The 14,186-nt window shown below is 48.9% G+C and overlaps 1 protein-coding gene across 1 annotated transcript; it reads right to left on the bottom strand.

Moving 5' to 3' along the window:
* Positions 1-2,675: 2,675 nt before the first annotated feature.
* On the bottom strand, positions 2,676-13,868 carry CEACAM18 (carcinoembryonic antigen related cell adhesion molecule 18). The gene is made up of 6 exons (XM_008049373.1): positions 13,817-13,868; positions 11,643-11,990; positions 10,038-10,310; positions 8,402-8,681; positions 6,579-6,734; positions 2,676-2,694 (listed from the first exon to the last, which is right to left on the bottom strand). The coding sequence occupies exons 1-6, from the start codon at positions 13,866-13,868 to the stop codon at positions 2,676-2,678; spliced, it is 1,128 nt and encodes a 375-aa protein (XP_008047564.1).
* Positions 13,869-14,186: the final 318 nt, after the last annotated feature.

The raw sequence follows: 14,186 nt of genomic DNA, 5'->3' as shown, positions 1-14,186 counted from the left end.
AAATTGCCCAGGCTGGTCTCAAACCCCTGAGCTCAAGCAATCCTCTCATCTTGACTTCCAAAAAGTGTTGGGATTACAGGCACGATTCACTTCACCCAGCCTAATTTCTGTGGTTTTAAGTCACCGGGGGTTGTGGTAATTTGTGAGGGTGCCCTACCCAGTCAATACACCTGAAACTGATAAGCCTGCTCAGCACCTGTTGTGTGTCAGTTCTGCATGCCTGTCCCGTGCAGGCCTCAGAGTGACTCTCGAGAGGCTGACTCTGCCCATGTCACCAAGGAAGCTTGAGTGAGCTTCTCAGTGCCACTCAGACCAGCGTGCAGAGGGACCAGGTCAAATCCTGGCAGCCACAAAGAGGGTCTTGGCCAGGTGCACTATAATTCCAACACTTTGGGAGGCCTAACCAGGAAGATTGCTTGAGCCCAGGAGCTCAAGACCAGCCTGTGCAACAAAGCAAGGTGTCTCTCTCTCTCTCTCTCTCTCTCTCTCAAATATATTTAAGCCAGGTGCAATGGCTCAAGCCCATAATCCCAGCAATTTGGGAGGCCAAGGCGAGAGGATTGCCTGAACCCAGTCGTTCAAGACCAGCCTGGCCAACTTGGTGAGACCTCGTCTCTACAATATATCAACAAACTAGCGAGGCATGATAGCGCGTGCCTGTAGTTCTGCCTACTTGGAAGGCTGAGGTGGAAGAATCGCCTGAGTCCAGCAGGTCGACACTGGGGTGGCCATGAGCATGTCACGTATTCTAGCCTGGGCAACAGAGTGAGACTCTGACTCAATCAATCAATAAATATAAATATAAAAAATAAAAAGAGGATCTTAATCAGTGGGGACCGAAGGTACACCTCACCAAGGGCTTGCCTTGTGCTGGGCACTGTCCTAACTGCTTATGACCAGGACAGACTCACTGCTTCCTCATCACAGTCCCACAAGGAGGATGTCAGACAGTCATGCAATTCCTAAGGACAGTGACCACTGCAGCTGCTAGATTGGCTGCCCACACCTCCATGGATGCGGATTCAGCCCATAATGCCACCAGGTGCGGAAGCTCATGCCCATAATCCCAGCACTTTGGGAGGCCAAAACAAGAGGATCACTTGAGCCCAGGAGTTTGAGACCAACCTGGGCAGCATAGTGAGACCTTGTCTTTACAAAAAATAAAACTAAAAAAATAAACTGGGCATGGTGGCATGTGCCTATAGTCCCAGCTACTCAGGAGACTGAGGCAGAAGGATTGCCTGAGCTCAGGAGGTCAAGGATGTGGTGAGCTTTGATCACGCCACTGCACTCCAGCCTGGGTGACAGAGTGAGACTCCCAATTAAAAAAAAAAAAAAAAAAAAACCGGACTCCGTGGTTCAGCCTGTAATCCCACGCTTTGGGAGGCTGAGGTGAGTGGATTGCCTGAGCCCGCGGGGTCGAGACCCGCTGGGGCAACTTGACGAGACCTCATCTCTACAATAAATCAAATATCAGCCGGGCATGGTAGCACGTGCCTGTAATTCCGGCTACTCGGAAGGCTGAGGCGGAAGGATCACCGGAGCCCAGCAGTCGAGGCTGCAGTGGCTGGGAGCAGCCACTGCACTCCAGTCTGGGCAACAGAGTGAGTGAGACTCCAACTCAAAAAAAAAAAAAAAAAATGGAAGGGGCCTCTATCTTCTCTTCCCTCTCTCTCTTCCTTCCCACCTTTTTTTTTTTTTTATCTAGTGGAACTGCCATTATCATGAACAAATTTGCTTAGATATATTTTTGAGCACGTTCAAGAAGACAGCTCAGAAAAAAGTTTCAGAAGTGGTATTATGAACTCTGAACCAACTTCATATTGTTTCAAATTTATTGTTTTTTCTGATTATAAAAACAGTGTATGCACTTTGTCAGAACACTTTAGGACACGCAGTAAACTATAAAGAAAAAAATTAAAATTGTGATAGCACTGTCAACACTGAAAGTTTTCCACAATTTTTGTGTTTGTATGTATATATAAATATACACGCTGTATGTATTAATCTATACTGTCAATCAATGAATACGTTTTCCTAACTAGGATCCTTTGAGATGCAGCCCTGCTTCACACGTTTCTAACTTAATACCACGTTGCAAGCACTTTCTGCATCAGGAAGCATCCTTTTTCCCCAGCGTGGCTTCTAAGGGTGACAGATTATCTCAGCGTATGCTGTGTCCCATTCAAGCCAACCCCCAGCTGTCGGGCATTTATAGACTGGTCCATTTCCCTGTCACTGGCAATGTTGAGATGGGGCATCCTTGCAGCATCTCTGATGATTCCATGGTGCCAGGAAAGGAAATGGAGAAGATGGAAATACAGGAGCTGAGCGGGGAAGAGGCCTTTGGAATCCGAAACCAGAGCTCCGCACATGACCCGCCCCTGCCTGCATCCCTTTGGCCAACTCTGATTGGCAGATGGGGTGGCCAATGGCTATGCTGCTCTTGACACCACCCCCAGGTCCCAGGAGGGGGTCTCCAGATTTCTTCTGGAGACTCCATCTGCCAACCTCAGTATGCCCGGGCTGGTTCTCTCTCTTGGCCGTCCCCTCGAAGAGACCCTGGGCCCTTTCCAGCCCAGCTGGTTTCTGTCGGCAAATCTCAGCCCTTCTCCATCACTTTGCCCTCACCTCCTTACCTGCCTGGTCTTGTCTTCCAGCTCTGAGGTGGACACTCATATAGCCCGATTTGTCCTGTGGAGAGAAATCAGGAAAGAAGTCACATCTCAAATCCGTAGGAAATGCGGGAGAGTCCTGGGTAAAGATAAAGGAGCTCAACTTCTCACCAAGCCCAAGAGGGACCCTAGGATGGAGAAGAGATAGATCTGGAGTCTTAAACTCTACACCAAGAGTCCTCAGCATCAGCCATGATTTTTAGGTCAATGGAGGAAGATGTCATTGGATGAGGAAAGGGAGGAAAAAGAGAATGGGTGAACCTGAGGAAAGAGTTGGCACTTCTGGTCTAACAACCAGGAATAGCAATAATAATTTTTTTTTTTGAGTTGGAGTCTCACTCTGTCTCCCAGGCTGGAGTGCAGTGGAACACTCACGGCCACCACAGCCTCGATCTGCTGGGTTCAGCCAATCCTTCCTTTTCAGTCTTCCAAGAAGCTGAAACTGCAGGCATGCACTACCACACTCAGCTAACTTTTCTTGATTTATTGTACAGATGAGGTCTCACCAACTTTCCCAGGCTGGTCTCAAACCCCTGTGCTCAGGCAATTTTCTTGCCTTGACCACCCAAAGTGCTGGGATTACAGGCTTGAACCACTGCACCCAGCCTAACAATAATAATTTATTTCACACCTATTGTATGCCAGACACTATAGTAGATAGTAATTATTTTTAACCCTCATGACAGCCAAGCAAGGTAGATACTTTGACCCCATCTACTGATAAATGGGGGTTCAGAGAAGTGAAACTACTTGCCGAAAGTCACACAGCTAGAACATAACAGAGGCCATTATTCTTAACCTGACTTCTCTAACTCCAGACCTCTGCTCTCACACCAGACTGGAGGACTTGGACCACGGAGCACGTGCCACTTTTCAGAGAAATAGAACAGTGGGCATTGGGTTAGTGTTTGGCTGTGAGGAGTTAGCTCTGCCAGGATAGGGGGAGTTCTCCCAGGTTGTGGAAAAAAGATGACTCAGTGTTCTCCTAGAAACACTCTTGAACTTTCTGGAGTTTATCACAATTGGTTTGGAATTGTGCATGGAATAACATGAGGATATTAATATTAATACCTAAGATTTTACTGCTTTCTTATTCTGTACCAAGCCTTGTTCCAAGTTTGTTACCAGGAAGAACTTTCTTTCTCCCCATAGGAGAGACCCCTGTGAGGATGGTACCTGTCTTATTCTCATTTTACAGATGGCAAGTAGAACACAAACAGGCTAATTTGCCTACGATCTCACTATATTGTCCATCCAGAAGGCACCTTGGTTATGGGGCCATGTAATGTTAAAAAAAAATTAGGCTCAATATCTAAATACTAAGATAACATTTAAAATGTATCTTCTAAATTCTTTAGATGACATATTAGTACAAATACATAAGTGTAGGTTATGTGTTGCCTTAGTTGCCCCTTGCTCGGTCATTTACTCTAGAATATGCCACTCCTGTGTCTTTGGGGTGATATCCAGCCTCAATCGCGATGGAAATTTGACTAACTCCAGGGTGGTCTTTGGGAAGCTGTCAGACACCCAGATATCTGTGAGAGTCTTTGGGGAGTGAGCTGTCACTGGGCATGCTGATCTCAGGTGAAGAAGACTGGATCTGAAAGACAAGGGCTCTCTTTTCCTAGAACAGGTGAGTCAGAATAGATCTATTGCCCTGGCCCCAGTTTTTGTAGGAGAAAGCTAGGAGCTCCTGGCTCTGGAACTCTCCCTCAAGAACCAGCTTTCTCCTTGGCACTATGATGCTATCTGCTGACCCAGCTGGACTCTTGGGTTCAGAGTCTTGCCTTTTAAGGCTCAGAGGCTTGCCTGCCTCCCCAGAGCTCACAGGCAAACTTCGGCACTTATGCTCCATTATAATAATCACGAGTATCATCACCACCAACTCTACATTTGTTACCACCATCATTAGAACAACAGCACGATCAAAGTATCATCATCACTATTGCCATCATCAAACATCACTGTCATCATTAAAATCACCATCATTGTCCAGGTGCAATGGCTCAGCGAGAGGATTGCCTGAGCTCAGGGATTTGAAACCAGCCTGAGCAACATGGTGAAACCCCATCTCTACAATAAATAATAATAATAATAATAATAAATTAGCCGGGCATGGTGGCGGTGCACACCTGTGGTTCCAGTTACTTGGAAGGCTGAGGCAGGATTGCCTGAGCCCAGCAGGTCAAGGCTGCAGTGGTTGTGAGCATGCCACTACACTCCAGCCTGGGTAACAGAGTGAGACTCCGACTCAAAAAAAAAAATCACTATCATTACCATCAGTATCAAACATCATCCTCATCATTATCACCATCATCACCATTGTCACCATCATCATCATAATGCCATTGCCACCATTATTTCCATTACCCTCAACATCATTATCATCATCACCACAGCCACCACTGTCACCACCATATCACTAGCATCACCATCATCACTCTCTCATCATCACCATCACTAATACCACCATCACGTCACCGTCACCACCATTATCACTGCCAACACCAACATCATCACAATCATAACAATAATAACATCACTACCATTATTGCCTTCTTTTTTTTTAGTTGGAGTGTCACTCTTGTCGCCCAGGCTGGAGTGCATGCAGTGGCACACTGCTCACGGCCACCACAGCCTCAGCCGGCTGGGCTTCGGCAATCCTTCCTCCTCAGCCTGCCAAGTAGCTGGAACCACAGGCTTGCGCTACCACACCCAGCTTATTTCTTGATTTATTGTAGAGATGAGGTCTCGCCAAGTTGTCCAGGCTGGTCTCGGACCCCTGAACTCAGGCAATCCTCTTGCCTCAGCCTTCCAAAGTGCCGGTATTATAGGCTTGAGCCACCACGCCCAGCAGTTATTGCCATCTTATTCAACATCATTACTACTATCATTTCAATTACCATATTACCATTGTCACCAGCCACCATCCTCACCACATCACCATCCTGACCATAATCACCATCGTCACCATTATCACCATCAACACCATTATCAACCTCACGGTCATCACCACCATCACTGACATCCCCATTGTCACCAGCATACCTGCTATTTTTAGAACCTACTTCAGTAATTCTCAACCAGGGAGATGTTGCTTCCCATAGGATATCTGTAGTGCCTGAAAACAGGTTTGTTTGTCCAAACTGGAATGGCAGTTGTTGTTACAATGAGCATCTAGTGGGTAGAGGCCAGGAATGCTTCTAATCATTCTACAGTGCACAGGATGGACTTACTGCCTGCCTCTCCACCAAAGAATTATCTGGTCCCAAATGTTGATTGTGCTGAGATTGAGAAGCTCTGATCTACACTTTGCTGATAACAATGCTCATCCCTTCATCCTCCAAGATGTGTCTGTAAGCCTCACATCATCCTGCAGAGCAGGTGTTCCTCTTTGCATCCTCCAGGTGGGGCTAAGGCAGAATTGTGAGAAGTGATCTGCCCAAGATCATTCAGCTAGCTAGGGGCAGAGCTGGGATTTGAACCCAGACCTTAACCATCCCACCAGCCAATCACTTCTCCCTGCATAGTTGACCTTGATGCTGTTTTCCCAGCTTCACTTGGTACCAGATGTTTGACATGCACCTCTCTCATTTCCTCACGTGTCCCTGTAGGTAAACTCAACATCCTTTTTTAAACACAAAGAAACTTGGAAGAGAAGGGAAGTTGCAGGATGAAATCCCACAGCTGTTTAGAGGCACATCTGACTCTAAACTCGTTCTCTCTCCCACCAGCTCCAGTCCTGGAGACAAGCCTGTGTCCTCCAGATGATTCCTGAAAGCCCAGTTCCTGGCTTGTCCCTCACCCTTTGATTCTGCCTCCCCTCTGGCAGAAACACTAATTCTCGAACCCCAGCCCACAGCCAACACCCCACCCTTGACCCAGAGCGATGACGGGCACCTGGTTGAGTAATGGCTGATCAGAGCATGGATCAGGACTCCAGAGAGGTACACGCCGCCCAGGACTGCCACCACGATGAGGAATATTACCAAGGGTTCTGTGATGTAAAAGCCTCTGGGGACAGCAGGGGGTAAGAGCCCTGGAAGAAGAGGATAACTGGGGGTCAGGATCATCATCCACTCATTCCTTCACTCACTCATTCCTTCACTCACCCACACATCTGTTCTTCAAAGAGGTATCAGCACCTACTATGTACAATGCTCTGTTCCAGGTTTTTGCAGTTCAGCCACAAGCAAAACAAACTCACTGCCTTCATGGAGCTGAGATTCCAGCCAGGAAATAGACAACGGATGATTAAGCAAAGAGATATCTAATACTGAAGCAGCCACAAGTGCTACAGAGAAGAATAAATCCACTTTTGGAGGCCGAGGCATGTGGATTGCCTGAGCCCACGGGTTCGAGACAAGTCCAGGCAACTTGGCAAGGCCTCATCTCTACAATAAATGAAAAAATTAGCCAGGCATGGTAGCACGTGCCTGTAGTTCCGGCTACTTGGAAAAATCACCGGAGCACAGCAGGTCGACGCTGGGGTGGCCATGAGTGTGCCACTGCACTTCAGCCTGAGCAATGGAGTAAGACTCCAAATCAAAAAAAAAATGTATAAACCCTTACAAGGGACAGAGAATGGCTAGTCAAGGGTCAGGGATGCTGGTTACAAGGGGTCATTAACTCATTGCACAAATATTCACTGAGCACCAACTACGTGCCAAGAACTGTGTTAAGCACTGGGGGCAGATGGTGAACAAAAAGCTCATCCAAATGCAGCCCTCCTGAAGCTTGTGGTTCAGGGGAGTAGAAAGGCATGAATCAGAGGGTGGCACACACCCATCGTGTCTGGCACGTAGGAGGAGCTTAGCACATAGTGTGTGTGGCTGAAATATAGTCTCCAGTCACATCCTGTATTACCTTGTGCTCTTTCTTACACACTTTCTGTTTATTCTCAGAACAATCCCATTACGCGTGGATTCTTATTATCCTGTCACTACAGATGGGGAAACTGAGTCTCAGCATGATGAAGCTGCTTCCTCCTCATTTGTGTACATGGGCAGTGTCAGAACTAGAATCTGAACCCAGAACACTGGTCCCCTATGTCACTGTGAGTCACCACCCTCCTCATCTACTCACGACCTGAGCGTGTCAGTCTCTCTCCTTGTGACAGAAGGCTGGACATGAGGTTGCAGAAAAGATGCTTTCTTTCACACTCACAAATTCACACCCAGCCCAAGTTTCTAATTCTGCAACCATGACAAGTCTCCACTTCCCTCCACCACCACCCTTCCCTGCGTCTGTCTCGGAGACGGCAGGGGGAACAGCTGTGGGCACAGCCTGTGGGGTCAGACAGCCTGGGTGTGAATCCTGCCCTTTCTGTGGGTTAGAACTGGAAACTTGCATAAAGCACACCAAGTTCATAGGATTCAGTTTTCTTACCTGTAAAATGAGCTGATGCTAATAAAAGTTACTTACTGCTTAGGGAGACTATAAGAGTCAGGCAGGGTAGAAGAGTGGCAAGCACATAGGAAATGCTGGGAAAATGTCAGCTGATTCCAGTCCCTGGGTTTCACCCTGACTCTGATCTGAGGACTCTGGAGGGTTCACAGAGAAGGCAGCATTGGACCTGGCCCCGGAGGCCAGGGAGCTCCATCCAGAAACTGTGAATGTGGCATGACAGGGTGTGATGGCATTCCCGATGATAGGCACTGCACAGGCAGAAGCCTGGAGGTGGGAAGTCTTGGAAAGCCTGAGCCTGGAGGGGGCTACTGCACTCACGGGGCATCTGGATGCTGACAGTCGTGTACAGCGTCAGCTGGGCCACGGGGTTCTCCACAACACACCGGTAACTGCCCGTCTGCTCCCAGGTTAGGTTTGAGAGGGTGATGTTGTCATCTGAGGAGTCCAGGAGGGAGCCGTTGTGGATCCAGCGGTACGTGGGACTTGGGGAGGAATAGGCATCACACTTCATCTCCACTCGGGAGCCAAGCTTAGCAGTCAGGATGCCGTTGAAGCTGTCAGGCTCACCCCACAGCACCACATAGTCGGGCCCAACTGCAGAGACAGGGCAGGCGGCCAGAGCTGTGTTTCTAACCCCTGCATTCCCCCAATCTGCACAAAGCTCTCCCCGAGCAAGAAAGCACCCCTACTCTGCGCCCTGAGCTGATCCCAGACCTGCCCAAGTCAAGCAGTTGTGCCCACAACAGTCACACCAACAAGAGCATCTTCCTTTATCAGGAATCCACTATGGGCCAGCCCAGGGATAACCCTTTATTCATAATAAAATAGGTGTGAGTAGAAACACATTGGCTTACTGCATGCAAGGCACTGTCTTAAGCTCTGCATGTGTCCCCACACTTGTTGAATTCCTGCAGCAACTCATGAAATCAGCTCCATGACTGATCCATTTTATAGATGAAAATAATGAGTCTCCAAGGAAAGGATTAGTCTGCTATTGACACAAAAGGATTAAGCCTGTCTCAGGCCTTGGGGCAATGGCCCTGAATAGCTGCAGCCTCTGAGTCTTGGGTCTCGGCTCCAAACCTCTGACTAGTGAACAGTTGTGTGGGGGAAACTGTCCACCCCTCAACCTCAGCTTCCTCAAACAGTCACTAGAGCCTGTGTATTAGGAAATCTGAAGGGCACAGAGAGGTTCCAAAAGGAAAGTGAAATTAGACTTAGGATTGTTGTTTTCAGTTGAAAGGTGTGAAAGAGTTTGATAGATTGCATGCAAGGCACTGTCCTAAGCTCTTGCCCAATGTTCCAGAATAGTCCTGGAACACTGGAAATAATTCAAATGTCGATGCATTCATAAAACTTACCAGAATTGTGTGAGAATTTGAAGGATCTCATTGTGTTGTTAACTGGCCTTGGTGGGCAGTTGAAAGTTATGCGGTAAAGAGAATATATAAAATGCAAAAATAAATCTTTAAATCAAACTGTCTGTTTAAGAAAGTACAGTTCATCCAATCTGAGTGAAAGAAAAAGTGATGGCAAAGATGCTAAGTTTAGAACAGAATAAAGAGGCCAATGCACAGAATTTGAAGGCTCAAGGGAAATTAGGGTTTTGAAAACTTAATAAATTCATCATCAATTTAAGAATCAGCTGGCTGTTAGCAGTCTGCTTTACACAAAACTCAGACCTCAACAAACACATGCTGACCATTTCTCGTCTGGGAGGGGAGACGAGGGTCCTCATGCTAACATCAAGTGCAGCGAGGTTCTGAGCAGAGAGGGTAGGTCCCAAGTCCACAGAGCTGAGGAGCCCGAGCTGGGGTTGCAGCCCAGGTCATGCTGGCAGCAGGCTGAACCAGGGCATCCCTTCTCTCCAGCTCTGCCTGTCCTATCGCTACATATCTGGAGGGCCCTGAGCCCATCCCCCACTTCTGTCCCTTGTCCCCATCCACTTACAGGCCACGGTCAGAGGGATGCGCTCACTCCTCTGAAAGATCTCTGAGAACTTCTCCACCACGCACTGGAGTGCCCGGTCATAGCGGCTCACCCTGTGGATGACGAGAGTCTTGCCATCGGGAGAAATTGTCCTCCGGTTGCTGCTGGATATCGGCACATCGTTCACGTACCATGTGATGTTGGCGACATTGGTGTGGCACTCGGCAACCACAGAATCCCAGTTCTCCACCACAGAGGTGGCGTTGACTGAGATTCCCGGGTTGCTTCCGAGCTCTGAATGAGGCAGGAAGGAGGTGAGTGTGAGGGGTGGGGTCTGCTTCCCCAGGCTCTGTCCCTCCCTGGTGGGGTTTGGGGGTATGTTGAAAAGAAGCTAAGAGCTCTAAGATGAGGTCTGGGGTCTTGGCAAGAGATCAGCCCTGAAGTTGAGGGGAGCAGAGAAGCAGGAAGAGCACCTTGAGACTGCCGAGATGTGGTGTTTACTGCAATAATGGTGAGCTCTTGGCATAACCACTTGGTCTGATGGTTGCTTCTGAACCTATAACTAGGATCATTCATCCAAGGAGCCATGAAAGTTTCAGAATGAAAAGTAGCATTTGGGATACACATAATAATTGCACCTGTTATTTGAGTCTCCTTCACTTCACAAATACTCCCTCCAACCTCACAACACACCAAAACGACAGATACTTCCCCATTCTACAAAACAGGAAACTGAGGATCATGGAGAAGACACATGGCCCATGGCCATGCAGTATATACAGAGTCAGAAACAAATACAGGACTTCTTGTCTTCACAATTTACTCTCTCCTTCCCTAGCCCATGGAGCCTCCAGAAACTGTCTGTAGTAGACAGAATTCCAAGATGGTATTATGACTTCCAACCCCTGGTGTTGCACCTGGTATCTTCTCCTCTCAAGAGTTAGTGGGAATTGATTTCCTTCTAAGCTGTGGAATATGACAAAGGCTAATGAATGTCACTCCCATCATCACCTTCTGTTATGTAAGACTCTGTCTTAGGGGACTAGAGAGAGAGATACTTCAGCTGACCTTGAGGAAACAAGGTGGTGTGAAATTCCCATAGACAGAGCCACATGGCAGGGAATCACTTCTAGAGCCCTGGGGCCTCCAACCAACAACCAGTACACAGCCTGCTGCAGCCTCCTTCATACAGCCACAGGGAAATACATTGGACCACCATCCTGAATGAGTGTGGAAGGAGATTCTTCCCTAGTTTAGCCTCCAGATGAGAACACAACCCAGACTGATACCTGTGAGACTCAGAAGCCTCAGCTTAACCATGCCTGAAGTTCTGGTCCCAGAAACTGTGTGATAATAAGTGAGTGTTGCTTTAAGCTACTACTTCTTTGGTTATTTGTTAGACAGCAGTAGAAAACTAATAAACATACTTCCAACAACAAAACTGGAGCCTTTGACTGTCGTGACTGTCCTGTGTCTATGAACGAAGTTGGACAGCCACCTGCCAAGTCACTGTCATCTGGGGATGGGTGAGAGACTTGGACAATGTGATCTCCAAAGAATATCACTCCCAAAGCCTTCAGGGCCAACTCTCCTTGGGGCTCGGGAAATGGGCAACCTGCCACCCACCTACAATCTCAAGCCAGCCGGTGGCCCTCTGGATCTCATTGCCAGTGTCCACCCGGATGGTGTAGTTTCCTGTGTCGTTCAGTTGACACTCCTTGATCAGCAGGTCACCTCTGCTGTTCACCTTCTCCCTGCCAGTGTACATGGGCCCGGTCTCCTGGAGATTAGGTGGTTTGTAGCTGATAATCATATTTCCCACGTTGTCGTGTGCACCCCGGTACCAGCTGTATTCCTGAACATTCTCCGGAGCGTTCTCTAGGGCCATGACACCCCGATATCCCTTGATTCCTAGGTATTGGGGGATGAAGATTTGACCTGACGCCTGGCAGACCCCACAGGCCAGCAGACTGGCTGAAGAAGAAAAAGAAGAAAAAAAACATAAAGAGAGTGACACAGATTCCAGAGAGTGCTAGATCCCAAAGGAGTCTCCTGCCTCTCTCCTCCTCTCCATCCCTCACTCCCTGCCTGGTCCATTTTCCCCTTATCCTCTCTCAGCTCACCTTCCTCCTTTCCACCCACTCAGCTTCCAATCCACCATCATATGACAGTTATATGGATCTGAATAAAGCCCAAGCTGTGCCCTCACCACCCTCTGTTCAGTTCCCTTCTATGGCTCACCAGTGCACTTATAATGAAGTCTGAGCGCTTAGGTTGGCCTATGAGACACACTTAGCAAGAGTAGGTCTTTTTTTTTTAGTTGGAGCCTCGCTCTATCACCTAGGTTGGAGTGCAGTGGCATACTCACGGTCACCGCATTCTCAGTCTGCTGGGCTCACATGATCCTTCTGCCTCAGCCTTCTGAGTAGCTGGAACTACAGATATGCACCATCATGTCCAGCTAAAATTTTTATTTATTGTAAAGGTGAGGTCATGCCAAGTTACCCAGGCTGGTCTCAAACATGTGGGCTCAGGCAATCCTCTCATCTCGGCCTCCTAATGTGTAGGATCATAGGCGTGAGCCACCTTGCCCAGCCTAAGAGTGAGTCTTTTTGAATCACTTAGCCTTATTTCAGATTCCACCTACCCTATCTGATTCCCACCATGCGCTCCTTCCTTCCTTCTGTCTTTCCTTCCTTCCTTCATTTGTGTATTTATCAGAAGACATGACTGCCATGCCCAGGTCCCCAGGCATACATATAGCTATCTTGATGCACCATACACCCTCCTACTCCAGGCTTTGCACACACTGCTCCCCATTCCTGACACACTGATCCCTTTCCCCCTCCCCATCTGCATTCTCCTCGCTGACTCTCTTCTGCTTATGCTTCAGGTCTCAGCTCTGATGTCCCTCCTCCCCTCCTGGGTCAGGTGGCCCCTTGGGGCTCTTCCATTCTCCCAGATTGCCCTCATTCCTGCTCTGTCCTCAGGGTCCCCAGAATCTGCTGACAGATCTGTATCCCACCCTGGACTGTGAGCTCCAGGAAGGCAAGTCTGGGCTGTCTCAGTCACCACTGGGTCCCCAGCACTCTGAGCACAGGGTGGACACAGGAGGTTCAGCAATGGCTGTCTGGGTGATCGATACTCCCCCACGACCACCTAGACATGTGTATGATTTTTCACCCAGTTCACTGGAGTGAGTGTGGATGGGCAAGTGTGCTCTGCTCTGTGAGCCCCAAGCTTCGGCTGCATGGAGGAGGCAGAGATGCCTGAGACACAGTTCCAGACCTCACGTGTGAACACTGGATGTGTTCAAGGTCAAGACACATGGCTGCCAGTGTGCATAGTTGTGCCTGTTGGGGGCACAGAGGATCCTGGGGAGGGTGAGGGACTGGGAAGGGATCTGGCCTGAGAGGTGTGGGAAGGGGATGGGGTAAATCAGGGCACACAGGGAAGGCGACTGCAGGGAGGTGGGGTTGGGGGTCCAGCTCATGGCTCCTGGGCATGGATAGAAATAAACGCTGTGTGTATATGTGTCTGTATGTGCTTGTGAGTGTGTGTCCACATGGCTGTGTCATCTGTGTATATTTTTGAGTGAGCGTGTGCTACATCTGTGGGTCTGTGTCTCTGGGTGAGGTGAGCCCAGGGGTGTGAGTTCTTGACGGCCCTGGCGAAGGTCCTGTCTCCATTCCTTCCCCCTCCCCTGCCCTGAGAGTTTCAGGTTGTGCCCCCAGAAGGGTCCTGGCCCATTTCCCACCCTGACTCCCTCCGCCCTGGGGAGTGATCTCAGAGTCTCTTACCCACGAGGACGAGGCCCATCCATGGGCTGCACCTGGGTCTGGAGAGGTCCATGAGTTGCCGGGGTCCTCCAGGAGGGGTGTCTTTCCAGAGACCTGCAGCCTCCTCTCCTTCCACCCCACAGACCTGGGTCTGAGGCCCAGAGCCTGCTGGCCTCTGCCTCCCCAGCTGCCTAGGGTGGCCCTTTCTCCCAGGGTGGACTCTGACCAGCAGGGTGGAGCTCGGGGAGGAGGTCTCGGGAGTCAGTCCTTATCTTTATTACCTTGTGAGGCCTTTAGCTTATTATGAATTCATTTGATTCTTTCCTGGTTATACAAAAACAACACAGGCTCACCAATGGAAAACCGGGGAATACAGAAAAGCACAACAAAG

Source organism: Carlito syrichta, unplaced genomic scaffold, assembly GCF_000164805.1.
Source record: "Carlito syrichta isolate Samal-C Ts95f unplaced genomic scaffold, Tarsius_syrichta-2.0.1 Scaffold134178, whole genome shotgun sequence".
NCBI lineage: Eukaryota > Metazoa > Chordata > Mammalia > Primates > Tarsiidae > Carlito > Carlito syrichta.
This window is presented reverse-complemented; position numbering and strand designations above follow the sequence as displayed.

Excerpts from the sequence above, each read along its gene's own strand:
- CEACAM18 (XM_008049373.1), bottom strand. The coding sequence starts at position 13,868 with ATGGACCTCTCCAGACCCAGGTGCAGCCCATGGATGGGCCTCGTCCTC. Across the intron at positions 10,311-11,642 it reads CGGCTGGCTTGAGATTGTAG|AGCTCGGAAGCAACCCGGGA; the intron begins GTGGGTGGCAGG and ends TGCCTCATTCAG. Across the intron at positions 6,735-8,401 it reads AGCATCCAGATGCCCCGTGA|TTATCCTCTTCTTCCAGGGC; the intron begins GTGCAGTAGCCC and ends CCTGACCCCCAG.